Here is a 26,511-nt window from a genome sequence, read left to right as displayed (position 1 = left end):
GCGGCCGAGCGAGCGCTCCTCCTCGCTCTCGCTGCCGCCAGCCCACGCCGGTGTCGGTACCGGTGCCGGGATGCAGGCATGCGCTGGGATGCTGCCGTACCGGCTGTGCCTCCCCAGGGCCTGCCGCCAGCGTCAGAGGACGGTTTTTGAATGAAAAGTCTCTTTTGATGCCGCTAGCCGTCCTGCTGTGGGGAACAAGGAGGCGGCTGTGCTGGAGGAGAGAGTTTGGTTTCCACCTTGGGCAGCGCTCCTGTGGCCAGCCGCCGGCCGGCAGCGGGGAGGGACACCCAGCAAGCTGCCCACGCACCAGAAGGTAAGGGGTCACGGGGCAACCCCAGGGCCGGGTCCCCACCAAGGGGCACTGGGGAGGGCTGTGGGGTGGGGACTCGCTGCCCCTGTCCCCTGTCCCCCTCCCCGCTTTCCTCAGATGGGCACCTGCAGCCACGGTGACCCCATGTGCCCCCAGCAGCACCATAGCGACGGCACAGGCACAACCATGCCAGCTGTGACCCCACCACGCTGGGTTTCGCACCTCCACACCCCACCAGGGCTCAGACGAGCCACGTGGGAACCTGCCGGTGGTGCTGAGGGTCCTGGCGGGTCCCTGCTCTGTCCCCACCGTCCCCGGGCTCACCAGTCCCCTGGCACCTGCTCTGGGCACTGGCACCTACAGCGGGGAGTTTCCAGCTGGCATCACCACGGTGCCGGGGGTTTCAGCTGAGGGGGACCCACCTGGACAGGCTACTCCCACTGGAGGGATGCCCTTTCCCGGCTCCCAGGCTTGGGAGGCTCCGGGCCTGATCCCGGCATCACCTCGCACCCAGCTGCCAGCCCAGCAGGACACAATGACCTGGTTCCTCAGGGTGAGGAACCCAAAAGTGCTGGATTTGAGCCCAAAGACGAGGCTGCAGCTCCGCTGGACTCAGTGTGGTCCCTCCCAGGGCTGGTTGTCCCCTGCCATCAGCCCTGCACAGGGACATTGTGTGTGACTGGCACATGGCTGCTGTCCCCAGGGTGGCCCTGGTCTTCCCTGTAACCCACCAGCCATGGGGACAGTGTGACACGGTGGGGAAGGCCCTGGGTATCCCCAGGTGGCTCATAGCCATGGGGGGGGACACGGTGGCATGGGGAGGTGACACGGAGGTTACACGTGGGCATCACGAGAGGGGCCCCAAGAGTGGGGCAGGAAAACAGGGGGAGACGGGGTGGCCTCCGGAGGTGGCATGGGGTGACTCCGAGGTGTCCCCAGGTGGCCCGGCGCTGCTCTGGATGAGGAGCCGTGGCCGGTCCCTGGCGCGGCGCTGTGCCGGTGCCCGCGGTGCCTGCCGCCGCGCCGGCTGATGCCGGTGCCGGTGCCGGGTGATGCCGGTGCCGCTCATCGCTCCCGCAGTGCGGGGCTGGGGCCGCTGCCAGGTGTTGCCGGTGCCGAGCGGGGTCCCCGCGGGCTGCGGGCGGTGCCGGGGGTACCGGGCGGTGCCGGTGCCGGCGGTGCCGGTGCCGGTGCCGGGCGGGGCCCCCGCGGGCTGCGGGCGGTGCCGGCCCCGCCGCGGTATAAGGGGCTGCGAGGGCCGGGGCGGGCGCACAGCGGCGGCGGCGGCGGCCGGGGCGAGCGGCGGCACCGGCACCACCACGGTGAGTCCCGGTCCCGGTCCCGGTCCCGGTCCCGGTCCCGGTCCCGGTCCCGGTCCCGGTCCCGGTCCCTCCTTCTACCCTCCGGCCCCGCCGGTGCCTGCTCGGGGCGGTGCTGCGGGACCGGCCGCGGCCCCACCGAGAGCGCGGAGCCGGCACCGGCTGCACCGGGGGCTGCGGGGCCGGGGGGAGCCGGGGGCTGCGGGGCCCGGGAGGGGTCCGGGGAGGCGGGGGCTGACCGGGTGGCGCTGCCGGTGGCACGGGGGTCCCGGGGGCTGGTTCTGCCGGTGGCTCTGCGCCCCGCCTGCACCCCCCCACGTGCTCATGCACCCCCCCCCCTTACCTGCCTGCACCCCCTCGCCTGCCCGTGCCCCCCTGCCTGCACCCCCTTGCCTGCAGCGCCCTGCCTGCACCCCCGCCCCCCCGCCGTGCCCCGCCGTGCAGCTCCGCAGTCCCGAGCGGGTGCCCGCTGCCTGCCCGTGCTGCCGGCGCTGCCCGTCCCCGGGTCCCCATCCTGCAGCGGGGTGCGGGTCCGGGAGCTGCCGCCCCCCGCTGCCGGGGGTCCCGCCGCAGGCTGTTGGGGGTTCTGGGTGGCCGTGCCCTTGCAGAGTCTCTCCCCTGCAGACACCCTGGGTCCGGGTCCCCAGTGTCCCCGTGCCCTTCCCTGTCCTCCAGCCCGGCCCCGCTGCCCGGCCACCACCAGGGGTCCAGGAGCGGCCACATCCCCTCTTGGCTGGATGGGGCTGGGCTGTGGGTGCGGGCACCACACACAGTGGGATGCTCGGGACCCCCACACCTCTCCTGACTCCGTGGAGGCACCGGGAAGGTCTCACCCCCAAACCGATGACCAGTGAGGGACAGGGTGGCCATTGGGCAGCGGACAAGTGGGGGTCCCCCTGCTTTCGCCTTCTGGGGAGTCAGGCAGCGAGTCCTGATGTGGGCTGTTCCCGTGGCCCTGCCCTGACGCTGCCTGGTCCCCCCTAGATGCCAGTGAGCCTCTCCACGGCCCTGCGCGTCGTGGGGACCAGCCTCTTCGCCCTGGCGGTGCTGGGGGGCATCCTCGCCGCCTACGTCACGGGGTACCAGTTCATCCACACGGAGAAGCACTACCTCTCCTTTGGGCTCTACGGGGCCATCCTGGGGCTGCACCTCTTCATCCAGAGCCTCTTCGCCTTCCTGGAGCACCGGCGCATGCGGGGCGAGGGGCGGCCGGTGCGGCTGGGGCGCTCGGTGGCCCTCTGCATCGCCGCCTACCAGGAGGATCCCGACTACCTGAAGAAGTGCCTACGCTCCGTCAAGCGCATCGCCTTCCCCGACCTCAAAGTAGTGATGGTGGTGGATGGGAACGGCCCTGATGACACCTACATGCTGGACATCTTCCACGACGTGATGGGCTCCGAGCACTCAGGCAGCTACATCTGGAGGAGCAACTTCCATGTGTGGGGCGAGGGGGAGACGGAAGCCGGGCTGCGGGAAGGGCTGGCCCGCGTCCAGGCGCTGGTGCGGGGCACCACCTACTCCTGCATCCTCCAGAAGTGGGGCGGGAAGCGGGAGGTGATGTACACGGCCTTCCGGGCGCTCGGAGACTCCGTGGACTACATCCAGGTGGATGCATGGGGTGTGGGGGGGGGGTGGGATGCGGGCAGCGAGCACCCTGCACGCATGGCCGAGCAGAGGGGCTGCGGGAGGAGCAGGAGCAGCTCCGTGAGCCCGCGGCAGCACCCGACTGCCTGGCGCTGGATCTGGCCCCGCGCACCAGCTGCAAGCCACCAGCACCGGGGTTGGGGGTGAAGTGCCACTGGGGTGGCCCTGCCTGCACCACTTTGCAACAGCTCCTCGGCACATGCCCTGCCCCAGGCTGGTGTCACCCTGTGGGACAGTGTGGCACGGTGCGGGGTGCCAGGCTCCCACACGTGGGTGAGGGGTGGTGGCCGGGGCAGGTCCCACTGTGGTGCCAGTGTCTGGGACATGTGTTGGGGCTGGGTGGCCTGGGGCATCAGTGGCCGGGCACCGCAGGGCACTCCGCTCCCTGCCACCGCCTGCCGGTCTCCGGAGCTCTGCCTCGTCTCGCCGGCCGTGGCTCGGGCTTGCCCGGCTGCGGGCTGGGCTGTCTGCCGGGCGCGCGTGGGCGGCGGGAGCGGGGTTCGACGTTCCCTCTGCCCCCAGGTGTGTGACTCAGACACGGTGCTGGACCCCGCCTGCACCGCTGAGATGCTCCGCATCCTGGAGGCTGACCCCCGTGTTGGTGGCGTTGGCGGCGATGTCCAGGTACCCCAGCCGTGAGGGAGGGCACCCCAGGGTGGCAAGGGTGCTGGGGGGGTGTTGCAGCGGTGCCGGGGCTGACGTCCGTCCCCTCCCCAGATCCTGAACAAGTACGACTCGTGGATCTCCTTCCTGAGCAGCGTGCGGTACTGGATGGCCTTCAACGTGGAGCGTGCCTGCCAGTCCTACTTCGGCTGCGTGCAGTGCATCAGCGGGCCCCTGGGCATGTACCGCAACGCCCTGCTGCAGCAGTTCCTTGAGGACTGGTACCACCAGACCTTCCTGGGCAGCAAGTGCAGCTTCGGCGATGACCGGCACCTCACCAACCGCGTGCTCAGCCTGGGCTACCAGACCAAGTACACGGCTCGCTCCAAGTGCCTGACGGAGACGCCCACCCGCTACCTGCGCTGGCTCAACCAGCAGACCCGCTGGAGCAAGTCCTACTTCCGCGAGTGGCTCTACAACGCTCTGTGGTTCCACAAGCACCACCTCTGGATGACCTACGAGTCGGTGGTGACGGGCTTCTTCCCCTTCTTCCTCATCGCCACCGTCATCCAGCTCTTCTACCGTGGCCGCATCTGGAACATCCTCCTCTTCCTGCTGACGGTGCAGCTGGTGGGCATCATCAAGGCCACCTACGCCTGCTTCCTGCGGGGCAACGCCGAGATGATCTTCATGTCCCTCTACGCCCTCCTCTACATGTCCAGCCTGCTGCCCGCCAAGATGTTCGCCATCGCCACCATCAACAAGTCCGGCTGGGGCACGTCGGGGCGCCGGACCATCGTGGTTAACTTCGTGGGGCTGCTGCCGGTGTCGGTGTGGGTGGTGGTGCTGCTGGGCGGGCTGGCCTACACCGCCTACAGCCAGGACCTCTTCAGCGACACCGAGGTGGCCTTGCTCATCTCGGGTGCCATCCTCTACGCCTGCTACTGGGTGGCCCTGCTCACCCTCTACCTGGCCATCGTGGCCCGGCGCTGTGGCAAGCGGCAGGAGCAGTGTGGGCTGGCGTTCGCCGAGGTCTGACTGCGGGGAGCACCGGGGTGGCCCCATGTGCCGGGGAAGGGGTGACCGCTACCGGTCCCCTCCTCGCCTGCCACCAGCCCTGGCGCAGCCGGCACTGAGCCGCTGGGTGCTGGGCAGCGCTGAGCGCGCCCGCCGCGGCGTTTCTGATCAAGTCTTGCTTTTTCGTTGTTGTTTTTGGGTTTTTTCTTATTATTTTCACTTTTCTGTACGAAGCAGGCTGCTGGCTGGGGAGAGGCCGAGCCGGGGCTGCCTGTCACTGGGCTGGGGACAGCCTCGGTGCTGCAAGGGTGACAGCAGCGTCCCCCCAGCCCTGGGCCACACCGAGCATCCTGGCGAGCCGTGCGGAGCGCTGCTGGCCGGGCTCCCCCCACCCCATCGCCACGGCTGGATCCTCCCACCCTTCGGTGCTTTCTGTGGGGACTTGACGGTCCCCCTCCACGGTGCTATGGCAAAACGGCCCCACGCAGCACCGTCTCCGTCCGGCGCTGTGCTGGCACCACTGGCTGGTGCTGCCTGCCTCCGCCCCGCAGCCATTGTATGTGCGGGCACGTACCCACGGGGAGCCCCCCGCGGCTCCCTCCAGCCCCTTTCAGGGGGGTCCGGCTGCCCCGGGAGGGCAGCACCTCCCTTCAGCTTTGCCAAAGAGCCAAGGGGGGGACCCCGGCATGCAGAAACAGGGGAAACCGGGGCCGTGGCTTGGCCCCATCGTACCCACCCCGCTGCCTTCCCGGCATCTGTCTAGACAGCGGGGAGACGCTGGGTTTTGGGCTCGGGCATGCAGAGGAGGGCGGGGAAGAGCCGGTTCCCAACCTTTCCCCTCCCTGGGGAATTCACCCGGTCGTCTCCCCTGGGCCCTCTTTTTTTTTTTTTTTTTCAGGGCTTAAAAACCTTTCTACAACTGAGCATTTAGAATTGCTTTGTTTAATTTAATACGAGGTTTTTTAGAAGACTTTTGTAGCTCTTTGGTATTCATACTTATTGCTAATTGTTTGTAAATCTATTTATTTTTTAACCTGCGGGTTTTTTTGCATATTTTGGAAAAGTCTGTTTTTATATCCTGATGGATTTGTCAAAAATAAAGACTTGCACAGAGAAAAGGCAGCGCGTGGAGAAGAGGCTGGTGGCCCTGGTCCCCCTGTGCCGACACCGTGGGGGGAAGCCCATGCCCAGACAGGGGGTCAGACTCTGCCAGCACCAGCTGCCCCCACAGCTGCAGGGGTGCTTTCTGAGGGGGACATATAGTGGCAGGGAGAACAATCTGTGTGCTGGCACCACTGTGGGTCCTCGCTGCAGGCGGGGGGACAGGCAGAGACAGCAGCACACTGGGAACTGACGAGTCTGGGCAGTGAGAGCAGCCCCCAGCACAGGACAGCTCTGCCCAGGCTCAGAGGAGGTCACTGCCCACCAGGACTCATCTCACCCGGGATGTGCCCCAGAGCTCAGCAGCTCTCAGAAATGGGGAGTCATTACGGGAGAAAAAAGTGACACAGGAAGGACTTTGGGTGCCTGAACATGGGACCCAGCACCCCAAGCTGGCCCTGGAGCCCTCCGGCCAGAGCAGGGACAAGGCCAGGCTGACCCTGGATCTCCACAAGCCCCACCCAGGGCTGCCCGGCAGCAGAGCGGAGCTTATGGCCGCCAGCCCGAGTCCTCACACTTTCTTGGGCACATTGGTGATGATGGGCTTGGGGCGGGTTTTGAAGAGGAGCTTGGTTTTGATGAGGGCGGTGACGGTGTAGTGCGTGTGCGGCCCTGCAGGGCCAGTCTCTCCAGCTCCCCGCTTCACCAGGACGGCAAAGGGCTTCTCCAGCTGCACCACCTTCCCGTAGAGGATGTGATGGCCCACGATGAGCACAGGGACCCCCTGGAGAGAGAAGCAAGAGGCGGAGGGTGAGGATGGGCAGGACGCTGGCTGCCGGGGCCATCCCCGGTAAAGCGGTGGTGGGCTGCCTCACCTCGCGGGTGTAGTGCAGGTCTCCCAGGAGGCTCCCTGCCAGCCCACCGCTCTGCCGGGGCTCAACCTCACCCTGCAGCTCCACCAGCACCCACTGCGCCAGACCTCCAGCACCCTCGCTGCGGACGAGAAAGGCAGCTTCACCCAGCGGCTCAAACCCTGCCCGGGGCTACGGGCACAGAGCCAGGCGCTGCCGGGGGCAGGATCGGGCCCTCTAGGGCTGTGCAGCCCGCCATGGTCTCACCTGGAGATGACGATCTGCACCATACTCCGGGCCCTGCAAAGTACCGGCAGAGACACGGTCAGCGTGCAGGGAGGGACGGGGCAGGCCCTGCTGTGGGGGGAGCCCCCAGCCCGCCGGGACCGAGGCCTTCCCCGGTATCCCCGTGCCCAGTCCCCCCCTCCCAGGCTCTGCTGCTGCTCCCGGGGCCCATAAACCCCCATACTCAGACACCGCCCCACCCCCCCAGACCCTGCAGCCCCCCCCCGCCTCGGGCCGCCGTTGCGCGGGGCGCTAGTGCCCTCCAGCGGCCCCGGGGGTACGGGACCGGGCCGGGGCGGACCGCTCCGCGGGCCGGGCCTCTCCCGCCTTCCACTGCCAACCCAGCCCCGGCCGCTCGGCGAAGCCCCCGGCCCGCTCCCCCCGGCTCCGCTGCCGCACCCCCGGACGGGCCGCAGCCGCCTCCCCGCAGCGCCCGAATCTCCCGCCGCGCCGCGCTGCGCTTCTGCTTCCGCTTCCGGTCGGACCTCCCCCAGCCACCACTTCCGTTTCCGGGTGCGCCGCGCGCACGTGGGGTGCGCGCGGGGCGGAGCGGGGCCGGGGCCCGGTGCGGGATGGGGGAGTTCGAGGTGCACCGGGTCCGGTTCTTCGGCCTGGTGCCGGCCGGCGTCCGCTGCCTGGCCTGCCAGCCCCGCGGCGCCCGCCTGGCCCTGGCCCGCACCGACGGCGCCGTCGAGGTCTACAACTTCGCCGCCAACTACTTCCAGGAGAAGGTGAGGGGGCCGGGCCGGGCCGGGCCGCACCGAGCTGTACCGGGCCGGGCGTCGGGGTAACGAGCATCCCTCCCCAGATCATCCCCGGGAACGAAGCCCGGTCGGTGGAAGCGCTGTGCTGGGCGGCGGGGGACCGGCTCTTCGGTGCCGGCCTCGGCGGGGAGATCGCTGAGTACGACCTGTCCCGGCTGTGCGTGGCCCACTCGGTCGATGGCGGCGGGGGACCCATCTGGAGCATGGCGGCCAACAGCAGCGGCACGCAGCTGGCGGTGAGTGTGACCGGGACTGAGAGCGGGGTGGCTCTGCCACCCCCGGAGAGGGCTTGCCCACCCCGCCGGGACTGACCCCGGCCCTCCCGCAGATCGGCTGTGAGGACGGCTCCATTAAGCTCTTCCAAGTCGTGCCCGGGGGAATCCAGTTCGAGCGGAACATGGACAGGCGGACAGGTGAGTCGGGGAGGGCTCGGTATTGTGGTGGTATTGTCCCTCCTGTCTGTCCCGCTGCCCTGGTCTCGATGACAGAGTCTACGGAGTCACGTCTGGAGCTTCCTTTCCCACAGGCCGCATCCTGTGCCTTTCCTGGCACCCGTCAGACACTCACATAGCAGCCGGCTCCATCGATGCCCTACGTGTGTTCAATGTCTCTTCAGGTAACGTGCACCCAAGAGCTGAGCCCAGCCTGTCGCCTGTTTCTTGCCCCGGGGACCGTCAGCACTGGCACATCCTGTGCTTTGGGGGGATCCTGTTGCCACCCCTAACCATCCTTCCCCCATCTCAGGCCAAACTGTCCAGAGGATCATGGTGAATTACCACGTGCACAAAGTGAAGCGCGAGTGCATCGTGTGGAGCATCGCCTTCCTCTCGAGCGGCACCGTTGTCACCTCAGACTCCTTTGGGAGGGTGCAGTTCTGGGACTGGGAACGAGGGACGCTGCAGGAGTCCCACACCGTCAGCACCTCAGCCGTCCTCTCGCTGTCTGTGTCAGAGGTAGGCGAGTCCTTTCCAGGCATCTGGGGCCCTTCTGGTCTCCTGTGTGCAGGGCTGGAGGCGCTCAGGCAGGAGCTGCCTGGCTCGCTGCCTTTGGCCTGGGAGAGAGGCTGCTGGTCCCTGCCGGCCTCCCGGTGCTGCCCTCCTGTTCTTCCCGGTCTGCTCCCGCAAACCCCGGCTTCGTTTCTCTCACCAGAAGGAGGACAGCATCATCGTGGGCACCTCAACTGGGGCCACCTACCAGTTTCAGCTGCTGCCGGTGAAGACAGGCAGCCTGGAGAAGCGCTGGGTGCGGACGAAGCCCTTCCAGTATCACACCCACGATGTGCGAGCCGTGGCGCACAGCTCGACAGCGCTCATCTCTGGGGGTAGGACGGTCCGCGGTCACAAGGAGGGCTTGGGTTTCTCCCCCTGGTACCGGTTTGGCTGACCTCTGCTTGGCTTCCAGGCCTGGATGCCCAGCTGGTGATCCGCCCACTGATGGAGAAGATGCAGAAGAAGGGCTATGATGCAGCGCTCCGCAAATTCACCTTCCCCCACGTGAGTGCTGCTCTGAGGGGAGGGTCTCATGTCTGGCAAGGCAGGCCGGCAGGGCTGGCTCTTCCTGCGGGAGAAAGTTGTCTCTCCCTGCCCCACTGGGTCCCCTCCCTGGCCCTGGTGCGTCTGGAGCAGGCAAGAGGGTAGAAGTCGGCAAGCTCGTCTTGCTGGTCCTGCTGGGTCTCCATCTCTGGGCTCCTATCCCACGGGACTTAGTCCTTTCTCTCCCCCGCCCTGGAGTCTCCAGCACCCCAGGGCATTTCGGCATTGGCCCAGCCCTTTCTGCCAGGCTGTGGGTTCATGACAGTCTGCCCATTTCTGCACGCAGCGACGCCTCGTCTCCTGTGCCAGGAAAGCCCGGCTGCTTCTCTTCCAGTTCTCCCAGCACCTGGAGCTCTGGAGACTTGGCTCCACCGATGAGACCGGTGAGTTGCAAGGCCCGGCTCTGGTACAAGCCCTGTGGCAGTGCCCGCGCTGCCTGCAGGATTTTGGGCATGAACTGTCTTGCGCTTGGCCGGTGGAGGGGAGATTTAGCCTGGGCCCCTTCCTCCCCACAGCCCTGTGCTGGTGTGGTGGCCAGGGGCAGGGCTGCGTTTCCCAGCACGGTGCGTACCTGGGTATGGGCTGCGCGGCTGGTGGGAGGCCGCTCTCGTGCTTCCAGCGGAGCTGGACAAGGCCCTGGGGAGTTCAGCCTTGGGGGAGGCTGGGGAAGGGTCTGGGCTCTCCCTTGGGCGCTGCTCCCCCAGGATCCCCTGCTGCTCAGCAGGACCCGTGTGGTTTTCCCACCGTCACTGATGTGCCACGTGGTTTCTTGTCATCCCAGGAAAGGATGGCGAGGTCCTTCCCTTGTGCCGCATGCCTGAGCACCTCGTGCAGCTCAAGAGCAAGGTAGGGCTGAGCTGGGGCCAGGGCCCACCCTGGTGCCTGCCCCGCTGCAGAATGGGGCTTGGCAGCCTCTGCTCTCCCTCTGGCAGCTGAGCTGTGTGTGCCAGCCTGTCAGGGGATCTCATGGGCCCCGCTAAGCCCCTCTGCGTTTCCAGGGTCCGGAGCACATCTACTGCAGCTGCGTCTCACCCTGCGGCAGCTGGGTTGCCTACTCCACAGCCTCCCGCTTCCACCTCTACCGAGTGCAATACAAGGGCGACAGCGTCAGTGTCAAGAAGGTGAGGAGGGCAACAGGCCGCCCCGCTGCCAGGGAGGGTGGGTGGGTGCCTGTGGGGTCTCGGGGGGGCTGGCATGGCCAGCGTTGCTCACAGGCTGATGCGTGGGAGCGAGGACGACAGTGGTAGGTGGCTGCCAGCACTGCTTTTGCTCCCTTCAAGGTCCCTAAAGTGCCCAAACTGCTGCTACCGGCCTATCAGCTCCAGTTCTCCGCCGACTCTGGCAGACTCTTCATCGCCTCTGCTCGAGGTTCTGTCCACGTCCTCCAGCTGCTGGAGCCGGGGGGCTGCAAACACCTGCACATGTTTCGGCCACCCTCAGGTTCGGGCTGGTGGGGAGCTGGGTGGGTGCTGGGGGTCCCTGGGCTCCAAGTGCCATCCCCACTGTGGGTGCAGGGGGGTGTACAGGGCCAAGCATGTCCCCCCTTTTCTCCGCTGGGGGGTGTGAATCCTTCCACCCGGGCAGCCTCTGCCCTGTGGTTATGCCACCCTTGCAGCCTGACCTGGGTAGGGGAGCGGGGGCACTCAGATCAGCAGGGGGGTTTTGGGTCTGGATGTCCCTTGGGGGTGGTCTGGGGCTCCTTGCAGACCTGAGCACCCATTACAGCTGGTGAGCGTGTTTCTGCAGGGTGTCCCGACGCCGTTTACCTGCTGGCAGTGAGCGCAGATGGGCACTGGTTGGCCGCAGTTGGCGGGGACTGGGCAATCCACATCTACAACCTGAAATGCTTCAAGGTAGGGGCAGGTGCCAGAGGGCGCTGCAGGAATGAACCCTGCTGCCCTCCTGCCTTGGGGGACCAGGTGAGGGTGGGCTCGGTGCACGGGACCCCTTCCTGCAAGTGATCGCTGCATCCCTGGAGCAGGGCTGGGGGTGGGCGTGTGGGAAGAGGAGGGTCAGGGTCGGCCCCGGCTGCTCCCATCAGCGTGCTGTCCTGCCTTGCAGCATCACTGTACAGTGCCCACGTACAACTGTGCAGTGACGGCCCTCGCCATCCACCCCGTCACCAACAACCTCGTTATCGCCTACTCAGACCAGCAGGTAGGAGCTCTCCCAGTCGCAGCCCTCATGGCCCTGCTCCCTTCCCCGTGGCTCTCTCCTTGGCCTTTGGGTTTTCTGGCCACACCGCTCGGCAGGAGAGCTGCAGCTCACAGCCCAGCTGGAGCAGGGGCTGCCTGTGTGCTGGCATGGGGGTGATGCCGGGGAGGACCAGACCTCACAAGCCACCTTGTCTCCCCTCTCCAGCTGTTCGAGTTCAGCATCCCTGAGAAGCAGTACACGGCCTGGAGCCGCATGGTGCAGAACAGCGGGCTGCACAAGGCCTGGCTGGAGAGAGACTCGCCCATCACCCACATCACCTTCAACCCCAAGAACCCCTCACACATCCTGCTCCACGACATCTACATGTTTTGTGTCCTCGACAAGTCCCTGGTGAGCCTGCGTGCCTGGTTGGGAGGACTGGGTTTGTGCTGTCCCTGCTGGGAGCAGAGGGGGGGTTGTGCAGCACTGAGGTGGTGGTGGTGGTGGTGGTGGTGGTCCAGGCAGCACTGACATGTGCCCTGTGCTCTCCTCAACAGCCCTTGCCGGACAACAGTGCCCTACTGATGAACCAGAGCACGCTGAAGCAGCTCCCGGAGACCGCCAGGCAGCGGCAGCTCCACGCCTTCAAGATCTGCAAGAAGTTCCAGGTGGGTGACGGTGTCAGTGAGCATGTGCCATGGCGAGGAGCGGGGCTCGGGGGGCTGCCTTGCGCCTGTGGCTTCACCTGCTCTTGTGGCCAGTTGCTGCCGGTGCCGTATCAGCACTGGGCGCCTGAGCAGGAGAGCAGAGTTTGGTCTCTGTCCCTGTCACAGTGACGGCATTTGCTGCAGTCTCTTGGGCTCCGATCGCCCAGCAACTCCTGCAGCGCACCCCCCAAGCGATGCCCCTGGTTTCGGCTAAGCCGGAGCCGGCTGCAGGGCAGCTCTGCGCGGCTGAGCCCGGCAAACCGAGGCAGAGGGGGGCCAGCACCCGGCTCTCATCTCCTGCCCCCTCCCTACCCCACAGCCCCTGCTCTTTGCGGATCTGCTGGATGAGAACTGCCTCGTGATGGTGGAGCGGCCCATCATGGACTTCAAGACTCAGCTGCCGCTGCCCATCCAACAGAAGAAATTTGGCACCTGAGAGCAGAAAGAGCTGCTCCAGCCACAGAAACTGTGGGTGTTGATTTCCCTGGGGTGCTGCAGGAATAAACCCCACTGTTCTCTACGGCTGCGGGCTCGGGGCTCGTCCTTGCCCTGCGGGGCTCCGTGGTGTCCGGAGGTGCTGGCCTGAGCACGAGGACGCAGACACCTCGTAGGATCCCAGCGCTGGTCCCTCCCCCGGGCTGCAGGAAGAAGGTGGCACCCCCGTTGTCCTTCCCTCTCGCTGGCTGCCCTTCTGGGCAGCATCAGGTCCCCGGTGTTGGCTTCCCTCTCCCCGTGCTGGCCAGCAGCCGGGTGTCTCGGTGGCCACTGGGACTCTGCCTGGGGCAGGGGGATTTATTCCTGAAGGCCAGTTATTCCTGAAGCCTGGCAGCGTCCAGCAGGGCGGGGACGGCACCGCTGTGCCAGCGGGGAGCGGGATTTGGGCGCTCCCCGTGCTTTCCTTTCCCCCCTTGCGCCCCCAAAGGACGCGTCCCCCATGCCGGAGGAAGGGGCTCGGGGAAAATTTGGGCTCTGGGAACGGCTGACGGCTCGCACCCCTGGAAATACGGGAGCGGAGACCGGGAAATGGAGAGAGGGGCGGGAAATAAAGCGCAGGGCGGGAAATTAAGCGCGGGGCGGGGCTTCGCCGCCCCTCCCTCCGGCGCGACCAATCGCTGCAGCGGCGGCCCAGCCGCCGCTGCAGCGATTGGTCGCGCCGGAGGGAGGGGTGGGGCGTCCTAGCCCCGCCTCTCTCTTAGCGCCGAGCCTACCGCGGCGCGCCATGCGGGCGGGGGGCGTGGTTTTAGTGGCCGCGCCCCCTCCACCGCTAGGCCACGCCCCCTTCTCCCGGTGCGCGGCGGCGGCGGCGGCGGCATGGCCGTGTGGACCCGGGCATGCAAAACGGGGCTGCTGGAGCTGCTGCTGCGGGAACGTTGGGTGCGGGTGGCGGCGGAGCTGAGCGGCGAAGCGCTGAGCCTGACGGCGGAACCGGGAGGCGGCGAAGCGGCGGTGCTTAACGGCGTGGTTAACGGCAACGCGGAGGCGGCGCCCGGTTGCGTGCGGAGGGTGCGGGTGGTGAAGGCGGAGGCGGGAGGGCTCGGTATCAGCATCAAGGGAGGTCGGGAGAATCGCATGCCGGTGCTCATCTCACGTATCTTCCCGGGGCTGGCGGCGGAACGGAGCGGGGCGCTCCGTCTGGGCGACGCCATCCTCGCCGTTAACGGCGTCGATCTCCGGGATGCCACCCACGATCAAGCCGTCCAGGCGCTGAAGAGAGCCGGCAGGGAGGTCATCCTCGAAGGTACGGGCTAACCCCGCCCCGGTGCTTCCTCCCTCCTCTCCCGAGTGACCGCCACCCCGTTACCGGGTCCCACGACACCCCCCTGCCTCTGTCACCGGGGTCCCGGAATGACTCTTGGGCCCCTTTTCTGATTGCGGGACCCCATTCCCCGCACCCCACCCCGGGGTACGTGTGTGTCCCCCTCCAAAACGCCCACTCCCCGTGCTGGGTCCCGCTGTGCCTTGGGGACAGGGACAGGGGTGTCCCCTCCGCGGCCGGGGTGCTCCTGCTTGCGGCAGGATGGGGACCCATCCCAGCTGGGGTCAAGGACTGGCCACCTCTGCTGACTGTGCCCCCCGCGACAGACCTGGGGTCCCCCGCGACAGACCTGGGGTCCCCCAGCTGCGGTGTTCCCCCCAGGGCAGGGTGTCCCCCCATGGCAGCTCTGTGGATGGAGCCCCTGGGGTGGGGGCTTGTGCCCCCCGAGTCCCCAGGGAGGGCTATGGCTCCCTGGGTGGTGGGTCTGGGGTCTGCCCGTGTCCCTGTGGGCTCTGTGCCCGTGGCACAGCCGGCTTGGGGCTGGCCTGGCGGAGCCGCCGGCTCCTGCCCGACCTGTTTCCCAGCAGCCCGACAAGCTCGGGCAGGACCCGCCTGGCCCAGCGGTGTGTGGCACAGGGCTCGTGCCGGGGGGGTGCCATGTCCTAGGCAGCCTGGAGGACGTAAACCCCTCGTGCTGTGGGTCAGGATGGCCCATGTAGGTCCATGGTGCCACACACACTGTCCTGCTGTCCTGGCGCGGCTGTCTGTCCCCTGGTACGTGGGGCTGCTCCGTGGACGCGGCTGTGCCCGGCTGGGCTGGGCTGAAGCCGGTGGCAGGCGCTTCTGCTCACCCACCTGCTCCTGGTACGAGGGCGGGCAGGTGGGCTCCCTGGCGAGGCTGCAGCTGGCCCAGGGTGACTCTGTGCGGCTCGGCCACTGCTGGGGGGCTGTGGGGGCCGAGGTGGACCTGCAGCGTTGGGCTTGGCACTTAAACACCTGGCTGGTTGGAGTCTGCCGTCGGAGGCAGTAAGAGTCCCCATGGCTCCCCCCTGCCGGATTTGCCATCTCCCCCGCGCATCCTTCCCCCCACTCCCATCTCACGCCACCCGTCCGTTTGATCCTGTCCCGCAGGAGCTCCGGCCCCGTGGCCTGTTTGTCCCTTGCTTCCGCCACGGGCACGGGCGTCGCGGCAGCCGCCCCTTCCCTTCCCGGCAGGGCCGTGAGTCTGATCATCCGATGGCTGCAGCTGCCCCACGGCCCGGGGGGACTGTCCGGTGGCTGGCTGGCAACTGCCAACCCCGGAGAGGAGCTGGGGAAGACCTCAGCTGCGCCGTCCCACCCCATCCCTCCTCACCAGCCCCCGGAGGTGCGACTGCCCTGGCAACTGAGCTCACGGGCAGGTGTCGGGGCCGATGGTGGAGCGTGGGATCACCAGCCCTGCACCAACACTCCGGTGGGGCTGGCAGCCCCTGCCCTGGGCGCTGGGTTTGCACCCCAGGGTGCCCGTGGGTGCACGGCAGGCTCCAGCACACTGGGGGAAGGGAGCCCTTCCGCCTCTGTGGGGGAGCTGCAGGCAGAGCTGTCGGCCAGCAGCCGGGCTGGCCCAGCAGCCGGCAAAGGGGAAGGCCGGTTGCAATAACCGACCCACACGCAAACGTGGGGAAACCTCTGCGGTGTTTCCCTTCCGCGTGCCGATGGCAGGAGGGGGCTCTGGCCCCGAGGACGGACTGATGCCGTCCAGGCGCTGTGCAGGGACTCGGCGAGGCCGGTGCTAACCCGGCATTGCTGTGCAGCCGGAGCAGCCGCCTTCCTGCGGCAGGTCGGGCGAGGGGCGCAGGCAGCAGCTGGGTTTCCTTTGTGGTGAGCGCGTAGGCAGGGCGGCAGCGGCTGCTGCTGGGGTAGCCGTGCACCGGCCACCGGCTTGCCAGAAGCAGAAGAGGTGGTTGCAGGTGCCACCACCCTGATGCTAGTTTTGCACCCGCCGGCACGGGGTGCTCCGTGCTCCTGCATGTGCCATAGCTGCGTCCCCTGCAAAGCAGGGAGCTGGATCTGCCACCGTCCTTGCTGGCAGATGTGGTCCCACGCATCTGCTCGCTGCTGGGATGCGATTCCCACGGTGGCCGAGCTGGCACAGCCTGGCAGCGTCTGCCTGCTGAGAGCCACCAGCGTGGCTGCTGCCCCACCGAGCCCATGCTCCTCCGGCAGCGCCCTGGCACGGCGCTCGGGCTCCCGCACCGCCGGCTGCAGGGCTCAGCCTCTCGCTTTCCCTGCTCCGAGGGCTCTCGGGGAGGCGGTGGCCATGCCCTGGCGGAGGTCAGCGCTGGCACTGTGGACTGGAGCCTTGCTGGGGGGGCTGGCTGGAGGGTGCCGAGCTCCCAGACGCTGCTGGAGGCAGCTGCCCACATCTGGCAAACATCTGCCGAGCGGCTCCACAGCGGGAGCTGCTGCCACTGCCCTGCGGCGCTGCCCTGTCCTGCCCGGCCAGGCAGCGGGATTAGGGGTGCGCGGGGACGGCGGTAATCCCGGGATCAGTGCGGCGGGAGGCTAATATTAACTCGTTTGCTGCCCGCGCAAGGACAAGGACCTCGTGGCAGCACATCCCCACCCCGCCACGCTGCTCGGATCAGCAGATCCGGCGCGAGGGCGGGGGACAGGCCGGCTCCCCATCCCCGCAGGCGGGCGTCAGCGCCCGCGCCGGGGGGATTTGCCGTGGGTGAGCCCGGGGCCACGGCAGCCACCTGCCCGTGGGGTCCAGCAGCTCCACGACCATTCGAGAGCGGGACCCGGACCCTGCCACTACCATCGTTCCCGCTCCGGCAAAGCGCCGGTGGGCTGCGTGGCCTGGCTGCGGTGGGGTGTTGGCTTTCCCCGAGCAGCGGGGAGCTTCACTCCAGGGCGGATTACAGCTTTATTTGCTTTATTTTGTTTGTTTTCAACTCCCCGCTGCTCCGGGGGTGTGGACGTCGCTGTTCCCAGCACGTTCCTCCTTTGGGGATGGGCTGCTGGGGCTCGGCGCAGGCAGACCACCCTCTCGCGCCATGCGTACTGGCTGGGGAGCCGTGTCCGAGGGGGGGGACGGTGGCGGGGGTCCAGCGCCGGCTGCAGGCGCCGCGTCCCAGGCTGCTGTTGGCACTCACTCGCAGCTTTCCTGGCTGGCCGAGCACGTCGTTCCGCGCGGCCTCATCCCCGCTCTGGCAGGCGGTTCCGCTGACGTTCCCTGACATCTTGAAGGCGTTGGCTTTCCCCGAGCGTGGTGGCTGATGCAGCCGCTGGCTCTCGGTGAGCCCACGGCGGCACCGTGGCTCACCCCATCTGGAGCTGGGATGGGCTCCGGGGTGCGGGCGCCTGGCCGGGGCTCCGCTTTGGCTGGGCTGGGTGGTACTTGGGGAGGGACGGTCCAGGGGGAATAGGAGCCGGTGCCTCCTTCCTTCCTTCCCGGCCTGAAGAGGAGAGTGGAGCCGGGATGTCCTGGCTGCAAACCCTCCTCTTCCTCGTCCCGCGGAGGGAGGCTGCTGGCAGGCGCGAGCGGCAGCCTGGGGTCAGCTCGCCGTCAGCGCCTGCGGAGCTGGAAACTTGGCCAGTGTCTGTCCTCGCAGCGCGGCGGCCGGGGTGGATCAGGATGGGCTGCAGCCTGACCTCCTGCCCGGCACCATTGTGCTGCGCCGCCTTCCCTTTCCTACACCCTCGTCAGCAACGGGGATGAGCCGCCAGCGCCTGTCTCTGTCTCGGGGCTGGGTGGGACCCTCTGGGCCGTGTCCCGGTCCCCAGGGCTGCCACACACCCTGGGGGGGAAGGCAGGGTCCCCCCTTTCCTGCTGCGTGTCCCCCGCCTGCGGCACGATGCTGGGGGGCAAGTTCAGCTCCCTGGTGCTGCTGGGGGAGGTCCCGCAACCCCCCGTGCATGCCAGGGGGGACAAGACACCCCCACAGTCAGAGCATCCCTGGGGTGCAGGGCTGTGGCATAGGGGCACCGGACACCTGCCTGGCCTTAATGTGTCCCCCCCTGCTCCCCGTCCCCAGTGAAGTTCATGCGGGAGGTGACCCCCTACATCAAGAAGCCCTCGCTGGTGTCGGACCTGCCGTGGGAGGGGGCCGCCCCGCATTCGCCCAGCCTGAGCGGCAGCGAGGACTCGGGCTCCCCCCAGCACCAGGGCCCCCGCGACCGCAAGGTGATCCCCCTGAAGATGTGCTTCGCTGCCAGGAACCTCAGCATGCCCGACCTGGAGAACAGGTGAGGGCAGGGGGTACCCGCACACGCTCCCCCCCAAGCCCGGTGGTTGCTGGCATGGGGGGCCCCGCTCCCCACAGACCCCTCTGGCGCAGGGCTGGGGGCTGCCCCTCACTGCGGCCGGGTCCTCCCGCTTCCCCCGCTGAGCTGTGAAAGGAAAGTCCGGGGATTTTGGCTGGAGCCGAGGCTGTGCCGTGCTCCTGCCCCGGCCTCCCAGGGCGGCTGGCAGCGTCCCCTGCCTACGGAAAGGGGGGCCCTGCAAATCCCCCCAGCTTTCCCTGCTGGCAGGGCTGGCACCGGGCTGTGCTGGAGGCTCCTTGGCACGGCCAGAGCCCCAAACCAGTGCGGCCAGTTTGCCGGGCTGGGCAGGGGCACGCTGCTCCCGTCCCGCCCAGCGCCGCGTGTCCCCTCGTCCCCTCACAGGCTGATCGAGCTGCACTCGCCGGACAGCAGGAACACCCTGATCCTGCGCTGCAAGGACACGGCGACGGCCCACTCCTGGTTCACGGCCCTGCACGCCAACATCGCCGCCCTCCTGCCCCAGGTGCTGGCCGAGCTCAACGCCATGCTGGGCACCGGCGGCGCCGCGGCCGGCGGCAGGGAGGTGAAGCACATCGCCTGGCTGGCCGAGCAGGTATGTGCCACTGGGGCTGTGCTGGAGGTGCCGCTCTGGGGACCGGCGCCATCCCTGGGGACAGCAGCGCTGACGGGGCTGTGGTGGCAGCCAGAGAGCTCTGCCACCCGCCTGGGCACTGGGCTCTGCCACCCTACTGTCCCCTGGCCGGCTGGCTACGCTCTGGCGAAGGTGGCGTTTCCCGTGCCCTCAGCCCTCTCTCCTGCTGGGATTTCCCAGTTGGAGATGCTCGTCACCCCCTCGCTCTTCTGCGAATCCACTGCCCGATAGCCACAGCCTGCCTGGGCACTGCGGTGGGCTCGGCCCCAGAAAAGGAGGAGCTCCTGGGGGCTGCCCACGGCGAGGCTTTCCAGGATGGATACTCTCGGCAGCACCTTGTATGGCTTTACATGGATGCTGCCGAGAGCCCGGCAATGTGGAACCGCTGCCTTGGGGTCATCCCGGCCAGGGGTGCAGGGTGCCCGGGCGGTGGTGGGCGCCTGCCACCCTTGGTGCCCCTCACCGTCTCTTCCAGGCGCGACTGGACGGAGGGCGACAGCAGTGGCGGCCGGTCCTCATGGCGGTGACGGAGAAGGACCTGCTGCTGTACGATGGCATGCCCTGGACCAGGGACGCCTGGGCCTCCCCCTGCCACAGCTACCCGCTGGTGGCTACCAGGTGGGCTAGGGGGGCTGGACCCGTTCTCCTGCTCCCCCCGTCTGCACCCAGCTCCTCCACTCATGCTTTGGCTCCACCTTTTACTGGAGCTGGGGGGAGACTCCGAAATGCTGATGTGCATGGGGCGGCGTGGTGCTGGGGCGGCGCTGGCACTGCTGTTGTGCCCTGACCGCCCCCCTCCATCCATTTCCCACCCCCAGGCTGGTCCACTCGGGCTCGGGCCGCCGCTCGCCCGCCCTGGGCTCGGAGCTCACCTTCGCCACCCGGACGGGCTCTCGCCAGGGGGTGGAGATGCACGTCTTCCGCGTGGAGACCCACCGGGACCTCTCCTCCTGGACACGCGTCCTCGTCCAGGGCTGCCACGCCGCCGCCGAGCTGATCAAGGAGGTGTCTGTGGGTGAGTGCTGGGGGGGTACACCCCAGGGGGTCCCCCCTTCCCTCCCGGGGTGCCGTCAGGGGGAGGACCTGGGTGGCCCAGCAGGGCCCTCCGCTCCGGGGGCTCTGGCCGGCAGCAGGGCGGGCAGGGGGGGCTGAGCCCTGCCGGTGCCCGCAGGCTGCACGCTGGGCGGGCAGGAGGTGCAGCTCTCCATCCACTACGAGGGCGGCTTCACCATCTGCCGGGAGGAGCCGGGCGGCAGCGTCCTCTTCCGCTACCCCTACGAGAGGCTGAAGATGTCGGCGGATGACGGCATCAGGACCCTCTACCTGGACTTCGGGGGCCCCGAGGGGGAGCTGGTGAGGAGGGGGCAGCCGGGCTTACATCCTGATTTGGGGGGGGGGGGGTGTCTTCCTCCATGGGTGGCTCCTGCTTCTCCTCATCCCTGCAGCATCACGGCTGCCTGGACCACTGGTCGGGAGCCCCCGGCCCTGTCTATAAGACCCCTGGTGCCCCCCCATGGGGTTCAGCGTGCCGGTCTGGGGGCTGATGCCGCTCTCCTTCTCTCCCCGCAGGCGCTGGACCTGCACTCCTGCCCTAAGCCCATCGTCTTCATCCTGCACACCTTCCTCTCGGCCAAGGTCACCCGCATGGGGCTGCTGGCGTAGGTGGCCCCGGCCCCCACCCGCCTGCCCTCATCACAAACCAGCCAGGAAAAGCGGAGGGACCCCCCCCATCGCCCCTCCTGCCCCACCAGTGCCTTGCCAGGGCTGGGATTCTCCGGGGCTATGGCAGGACGGCTGCCCTGGGCGGGGGGTGAGCCTCTCCTGCTCCACACCAGCGGTCCTGGCCCCCGCGGTGCCGGGGGGGCCGGGGCACAGACACCAGCTTTAATTCCCCTGGGCCTGAAGCCATCACTGATCTCACCGCCTGTGCCTTGGAGGGGGGCGAGCCTGGCCCCCCTGCACTGGGGGACCCCAGGAGTTCCCCCCACCCACGTCTGGGGGAGCCAGCACCCTCCCTGCCTTGGGACTTCCCCCCCCAAAGGGGGTCACGTTGTCCCTGCACGGGATGGGGCTTGGGCCATGAGCCCCCCCCATTGCTGCAGCACGGGGTCCCCTTGCCCCGCTCAGGGTGGGGGACACACACTTGTCTTACTCGGGGCACTCATGGGTACAAAAGGGGCTGCCCTGAGCCCTGGGGGGGGGGCTCATCCCTGTGGCCCTCCCTGGGGTGCAGGCAGGGGCTCAGCCCCCCCCGCCTTGTGCCCGCAGGGCTGGGGCAGGCGCAGCAGTGACCCCCCGAACCTCCCAAAGCCAGAAAACGAATACTGTGTCGCTGCTGCCGAGGGGCCGGGGCTGCCCGGGGAGCCCCCCAGGGCTGCCACCCCCCGAGCTGTGCTGTCCCCACAGCCCCCCCAGATGCTGCAGCCTGTGCCCCCCTGCCCGGGAGCTGCTACGTGGGTCTGGCCCCATGCTGCTGGGGGGGCTCGCAGGCCCCTGTGGGTTTGGGGCAGGACGTGTAGATTGATGCACTTTCGCTTTTTGTACTTTCTCTCCCCTCAGGGGGGGCAGCTCCTGCACGCCGGGGTGCTGGGGGGAGCCCCGGGCACGGCGGGAGTGGGACCCCCCCCAGGGTTCCCCCCTCCCGGCTGAGGCCCCGTTACCCCTCAGCCAGACTCCTCTGCACATTTTTCTGCTTCCCGTGGGGCTGTGCCGGCCCGGGGGTGCCGGGGGGGTTCCCAGGGGATGCCGTGGGGTGCCAGCCCCCCCAGCCCGGGGTTGCGGCTTGCACACAAGCACTACAGGTCCCGACCACCACCCCCCACCCCTCCCCCCCGCTGCACCGGCTCTGGGTGCCGCTCACCCCCTTCTATTTTTGTATTCTTTGTAAATCGCTATTTATATCAGATTGCCTTTTCTGGGGTCTCCGAGTCTCACTCGGGGGGGGCTGGGGGTGTGTGTCTGTGGGGGGGCGACACAGTTAATTCCCAGTACAGCACATGGTGTGTGTTGGGGGGGAAGTGATGGGTTGCCCAGTAAATGCACTGGGCAGAGCCTGGCGTGGGGGTGCTTGGGGGGGGGGGCTGGGGGGGGCCTCTCCAAGTGGGAGCAGGGGGGGGTCGAGGGGAGGGGCGGGGGGGGGGCAGTTAATTCCCTACAGCACATGTGGGTGGCGGGGGGAGGTGATGGGCTGCCCAGTACGGGAGAGACTGGGATGTACTGGGCAGAGCCCGGCGTGGGGATGCTGGGGGGGGGTCGGGGGGTGTCTCTCCAAGTGGGAGCGGGGACGGTCGAGGGGGGGGGGGGGGGGCAGTTCACCCCGGGGGTGGCCGTTGCGGGGAGGGGAGGGGGGGCTCATCGGTGGTCACGGGCGTCTCGGGGTGTGGGGGGGGTGTGGGTGTGGGTGTGTGTACGTGGGTGTGTGTACGTGGGTGTGTGTACGTGGGTGCTCGGGCGGGGCGGGGCGGGGGCGCGTCCCGGCGAGGCCCCGCCCGCGGCGCAGGTTCCGGCGGGGGCCGGCAGGGGGCGCCGTGGCGCACAGCCGCAGTCGCGGGCGGTCCCACGGGCCCCGCCGCCGCCGCCGCCGCCGCCGCCGCCGCCGCTGCCGCCGCCGCCGCCGGGCCGGGCCGCCCCAGGAGCGGCCACACCGGGCGATGAGATGACAACGTCCACCCTGCAGGTACGGCGGGACCGCGAGGGGAGCGGAAAGCTGCCGGAGGCGGGCTTCGGCCCGCGTCTCCCCCGGCCCGGGCCCTGGCCGGGCCTCCTCCCGCCCCCGGGAGGCCTCACCCGGCCCCGGTGCCGGCGCGGTGCCGGCCGCGGGGAGGCCTCACCCTGTCCCGGTGCGGTGCCGGCCGCGGAACCGGCTCACCCTGCGCCGGTGCGGTGACGGTCGGGGAAAGGCCTCCCCCGGTGCCGACCGGGGAAAGGCCTCACCCTGCCCCGGTGACAGGCCCTGTTGGGGCGGACTCATCCCGCCCGGAGCCCGGCCGGGGCGGTGGGGAGGAGAGAGGGCCTCGTCCTGCCGGGCGTCGCGGAAGGGTCCCCGCCGGCCGCCCTGGTGCGATTGGGCCCGGCCCGGCCCCCTCGGGGGTGGGGAAAGGCCTCGTCGTGCCCTGGCCCCGGTGCCGCTCCCCGGCTCAGGCCGCTCTGCTCTCCCCGGCCAGAAAGCCATCGACCTGGTCACCAAAGCCACCGAGGAGGACAAGGCCAAGAACTACGAGGAGGCGCTGCGGCTGTACCAGCACGCCGTGGAGTACTTCCTGCACGCCATCAAATGTGAGACGGGGATGGTGTCCCCCCCGCGTACAGCCCGGGGGGCTCCGGAGGGGGACATGGGGTTGGTGGCTGTGGCGCGGGGCCGCGGGTGATGCTTGGGGGGTTTCTCTGCAGATGAGGCCCACAGCGACAAGGCGAAGGAGAGCATCCGAGCCAAGTGCATGCAGTACCTGGACAGGGCGGAGAAGCTGAAGGAGTACCTGCGCAGCAAGGACAAGCAGGGCAAGAAGCCGGTCAAAGAGTCCCAGAATGACAACAAGGGGTGCGTGGGGATGCGAGGGCCCTCCCTGCCTGACGGCGGAGCTGACAGGACCCGGCTGCCACACCGGGGCCAGTCCCGCTCCTGATTCTTGTGTCCCCTCTCCCCAGGAGCGACAGTGACAGCGAGGGCGAGAACCCCGAAAAGAAGAAGCTGCAGGAGCAGCTGATGGGTGAGGGGCTGCGGCGGGCACGGTTGTGCTGGCTGTCTGTGGGGTCAGTGGAGGGGTGGCTGCAGGGAGGGGACAGGCTGCGGGATGCCCAGAGACATAGTGTTGGGGTCCAGTAGCCCCTAAACTGTGCTCTGTGCTGAGGGGCAGGGGGGTAGGTGGGGGTTTGGTGGAGCAGAGGTGCGGGGAGGGATGGGGGCTCTTGTTCTCCTGGCTCTTGGCAGACGTCGGGAGCACAGTGCCCATGTGAGCAGAGCCGCCCCCTCACAGGTGCCATCATGATGGAAAAGCCCAACGTGAGGTGGAATGACGTGGCCGGCCTGGAGGGAGCCAAGGAAGCCCTGAAGGAAGCCGTGATCCTGCCCATCAAGTTCCCGCACTTGTTTACCGGTGAGGGTCATGGCAGCGCTGCAGCTGCCACTCACCCACGGAGAAGGTGCCGTGGGGTGGCAACTGGGGTGAGCACTTGCAGGGAGGTGACCCCGACCAGCGGGGGATGTGTGTCCCTGCAGGTGCATGTGATCTGGCCTGTGCAGGGATGGGGGAGTCGTGATGCTGGTCTCTGTTGCAGGGAAGCGCACGCCCTGGCGAGGGATCCTGCTCTTCGGGCCCCCTGGCACCGGCAAGTCCTACTTGGCCAAGGCTGTGGCCACCGAGGCCAACAACTCCACCTTCTTCTCCGTGTCGTCCTCAGACCTGATGTCGAAGTGGCTGGGAGAGAGCGAGAAGTAAGCTGGCAGCAGGGATGTGTCAGTGCTGCAGGCTGGCTCCTGGCCACCCTGCTGGCCAGGGTAGGGGAGCCACCAGCGTTGGTGAACCCCATTAATGCAGATAATGGGTTCCAGGGGAGAGCACAGGCCCTCCTGAGGCTCCACAGCCTGGGGGTGGCCCTTATCCCAGCAAGGCGCTCACCTTCTTGGTGCCAGCACAGGGTTGCCAGGGTGGGCAGGGGCAGGAGGAGCTGGCAGTGCGTGGGGCTCCTCACCCCGGGGCCGTCAGGGGTTCTGGGTGGCGTTGGTGCTGTGGAGAGTCCCTGACTGGGACCCGTCCCCTGCCTTTGTGCCCAGGCTGGTGAAGAACCTCTTTGAGCTGGCGAGGCAGCACAAGCCCTCCATCATCTTCATCGACGAGGTGGACTCGCTGTGCGGCTCCCGCAACGAGAACGAGAGCGAGGCGGCCCGGCGCATCAAGACGGAATTCCTGGTGCAGATGCAGGGTGTGTGGGGGCTTCCCTGGTGGGATAAGCTGGCATGGGGAGGGGGACCTGGGGAGAGGTGGGGAGCAGGACACCCGGGACACCTGTGGGAGAAGCTGCCGGACACCTGCGTCCCGCATGTCCCGGGGGATTGCTCTGAGCTGTCTGCCTGCCATTTCCCCGGGCAGGTGTGGGGAATAGCAGCGATGGGATCCTGGTGCTGGGTGCCACCAACATCCCCTGGGTACTGGACTCGGCCATCAGGAGAAGGTGAGCAGGACAAAACGCCCCCTCCCTGCTCCCGGACTCATGGGGACGTGCCCCAGCAGGGTCTGGCAGCACGGGGCTCACCCCCCCGCCTGCCTGCACTCCCTTCAGGTTCGAGAAGCGCATCTACATCCCGCTGCCCGAGGAGGCGGCCCGGGCCCAGATGTTCAAGCTGCACCTGGGCAACACCCCGCACTGCCTGACGGATGCCAACATCCAGGAGCTGGCCCGGAAGACAGACGGCTACTCGGGGGCCGACATCAGCATCATCGTGCGGGATGCCCTGATGCAGCCCGTCCGCAAGGTGCAGTCGGCCACACACTTCAAGAAGGTGAGCGGGGGCTGCTCCTGGCTGGGGGAGGTTCATCCCGGGGCAGCGGGCGGGGGGAGGCTATGGCTGGTGTCGGTGCTGCGGTCCCCATCCTGCCCATGAGCACCGCCTGGCTCTGCCGCAGGTCCGTGGTCCCTCCCGTACCACCCCCGGCACCTTCGTGGACGATCTCCTGACGCCGTGCTCGCCCGGCGACCCGGGTGCCATCGAGATGACCTGGATGGAGGTGTCCAGTGACAAGCTGATGGAGCCCACCGTCTGCATGGTGAGTGCGGCAGCCACGGCGCGGGGCCGGGCACCCGTCCTGCCGGGTGGAGGGAGGCTCTGGCACAGCAATGCTGTTGCCACTTCCCTGTCCCAAGGCAGCTGCCTCTTCTATGCCATGGGCTGGGCAGGGTGGTGACTCCTGGGGTGGATACGGCTCCTTGCACCCCAAGGGGGGAGTCCTCCTGCCAGCTCCCCTCGGGGTGCTGAGCCCCAAGGGCAGGGCTGGGCGCTGGGGAGGGACCTGGGCCCCTCCAGCAACTCCCGCCCGCCCCGTGCTCAGTCTCAGCTGCCACCCGATCCTTGTGTTGTAGTCGGACATGCTGCGCTCGCTGGCCACCACCCGCCCCACAGTAAACGCTGATGATCTCCTGAAGGTGAAGAAATTCACGGAGGACTTTGGACAGGAAGGTTAAGGGGAGGGGGGGCCGGGCATGGGGCTGGGGCAGCTGTGCCGGCAGGGCCCTGCTGAGCCCCCCCACCACTCCAGCTGTGCCCTGCCGAGCCCCCCCCACTGCGCTGGCCGTGCCAAACAGGTTCATTTTCCGCTCACTACTCACCCCATCGCACTGCAGCACCCAGCGGGGCGCGGGGAGCACGGCCCGGGGGGGCTGACACTACTGGGGGGGGGCCTCGAGCATGGCCTGGGTGGCCAGGTGCTCCCCCTGGCTGCGCCCAACTCTTCTTCCTGCTCTTTTTTATTTTTTAAATTAATGCTGCTTTGGGTTCTGTCTTGTTTATATGAAAATAAAAACAATCCAAAAGCTTCAGCCAGTGCCCAGCCCCTCCCTGAGGCTCTGACCACAGCAGGGGGGCCAGCCCAGCC

The 26,511-nt window shown here is 68.1% G+C and overlaps 5 protein-coding genes across 6 annotated transcripts; 4 read left to right on the top strand and 1 right to left on the bottom strand.

Annotated features, from left to right (window-relative positions):
- The first annotated feature begins 1,546 nt into the window (after positions 1–1,546).
- Positions 1,547–5,823, top strand: HAS3 (hyaluronan synthase 3). The gene is made up of 4 exons (XM_074582629.1): positions 1,547–1,632; positions 2,614–3,234; positions 3,796–3,897; positions 3,991–5,823. Exons 2-4 carry the CDS (start codon positions 2,614–2,616, stop codon positions 4,912–4,914), a joined length of 1,647 nt encoding a protein of 548 aa, XP_074438730.1. The 5' UTR covers positions 1,547–1,632; the 3' UTR covers positions 4,915–5,823.
- Positions 5,824–5,896: 73 nt separating this feature from the next.
- On the bottom strand, positions 5,897–7,616 carry CHTF8 (chromosome transmission fidelity factor 8). The gene is made up of 4 exons (XM_074582630.1): positions 7,530–7,616; positions 7,113–7,145; positions 6,870–6,987; positions 5,897–6,778 (listed from the first exon to the last, which is right to left on the bottom strand). The coding sequence occupies exons 2-4, from the start codon at positions 7,133–7,135 to the stop codon at positions 6,566–6,568; spliced, it is 354 nt and encodes a 117-aa protein (XP_074438731.1). The 5' UTR covers positions 7,136–7,145; positions 7,530–7,616; the 3' UTR covers positions 5,897–6,565.
- Positions 7,617–7,641: 25 nt separating this feature from the next.
- Positions 7,642–12,791, top strand: UTP4 (UTP4 small subunit processome component). Its single transcript, XM_074582628.1, has 16 exons — positions 7,642–7,861; positions 7,939–8,130; positions 8,223–8,307; positions 8,421–8,510; positions 8,639–8,847; positions 9,044–9,215; positions 9,296–9,387; positions 9,713–9,809; positions 10,208–10,272; positions 10,425–10,547; positions 10,707–10,866; positions 11,173–11,279; positions 11,488–11,583; positions 11,788–11,973; positions 12,120–12,230; positions 12,589–12,791. The coding sequence occupies exons 1-16, from the start codon at positions 7,703–7,705 to the stop codon at positions 12,703–12,705; spliced, it is 2,061 nt and encodes a 686-aa protein (XP_074438729.1). The 5' UTR covers positions 7,642–7,702; the 3' UTR covers positions 12,706–12,791.
- A 686-nt stretch (positions 12,792–13,477) lies between these two features.
- Positions 13,478–21,840, top strand: SNTB2 (syntrophin beta 2). 2 transcript variants are annotated; one of them, XM_074582627.1, is made up of 7 exons: positions 13,478–14,007; positions 18,045–18,255; positions 18,676–18,886; positions 19,401–19,543; positions 19,744–19,940; positions 20,144–20,278; positions 20,495–21,840. In XM_074582627.1, the coding sequence occupies exons 1-6, from the start codon at positions 13,581–13,583 to the stop codon at positions 20,227–20,229; spliced, it is 1,275 nt and encodes a 424-aa protein (XP_074438728.1). In that variant the 5' UTR covers positions 13,478–13,580; the 3' UTR covers positions 20,230–20,278; positions 20,495–21,840. The 2 variants fall into 2 exon arrangements, with proteins under 2 accessions (XP_074438728.1, XP_074438727.1); XM_074582626.1 differs by having other exon boundaries at positions 13,479–14,007; positions 20,097–20,278.
- Positions 21,841–22,458: 618 nt separating this feature from the next.
- Positions 22,459–26,455, top strand: VPS4A (vacuolar protein sorting 4 homolog A). Its single transcript, XM_074582625.1, has 11 exons — positions 22,459–22,601; positions 23,089–23,200; positions 23,315–23,462; positions 23,570–23,631; positions 23,899–24,018; positions 24,200–24,356; positions 24,696–24,844; positions 25,012–25,093; positions 25,202–25,421; positions 25,546–25,686; positions 26,000–26,455. Exons 1-11 carry the CDS (start codon positions 22,581–22,583, stop codon positions 26,099–26,101), a joined length of 1,314 nt encoding a protein of 437 aa, XP_074438726.1. The 5' UTR covers positions 22,459–22,580; the 3' UTR covers positions 26,102–26,455.
- Positions 26,456–26,511: the final 56 nt, after the last annotated feature.

Source organism: Larus michahellis, chromosome 4, assembly GCF_964199755.1.
Source record: "Larus michahellis chromosome 4, bLarMic1.1, whole genome shotgun sequence".
NCBI classification, from domain to species: domain Eukaryota; kingdom Metazoa; phylum Chordata; class Aves; order Charadriiformes; family Laridae; genus Larus; species Larus michahellis.
Note: the sequence above shows the minus strand (reverse complement) of the source record. Positions and strands in the feature narration are given on the sequence as shown.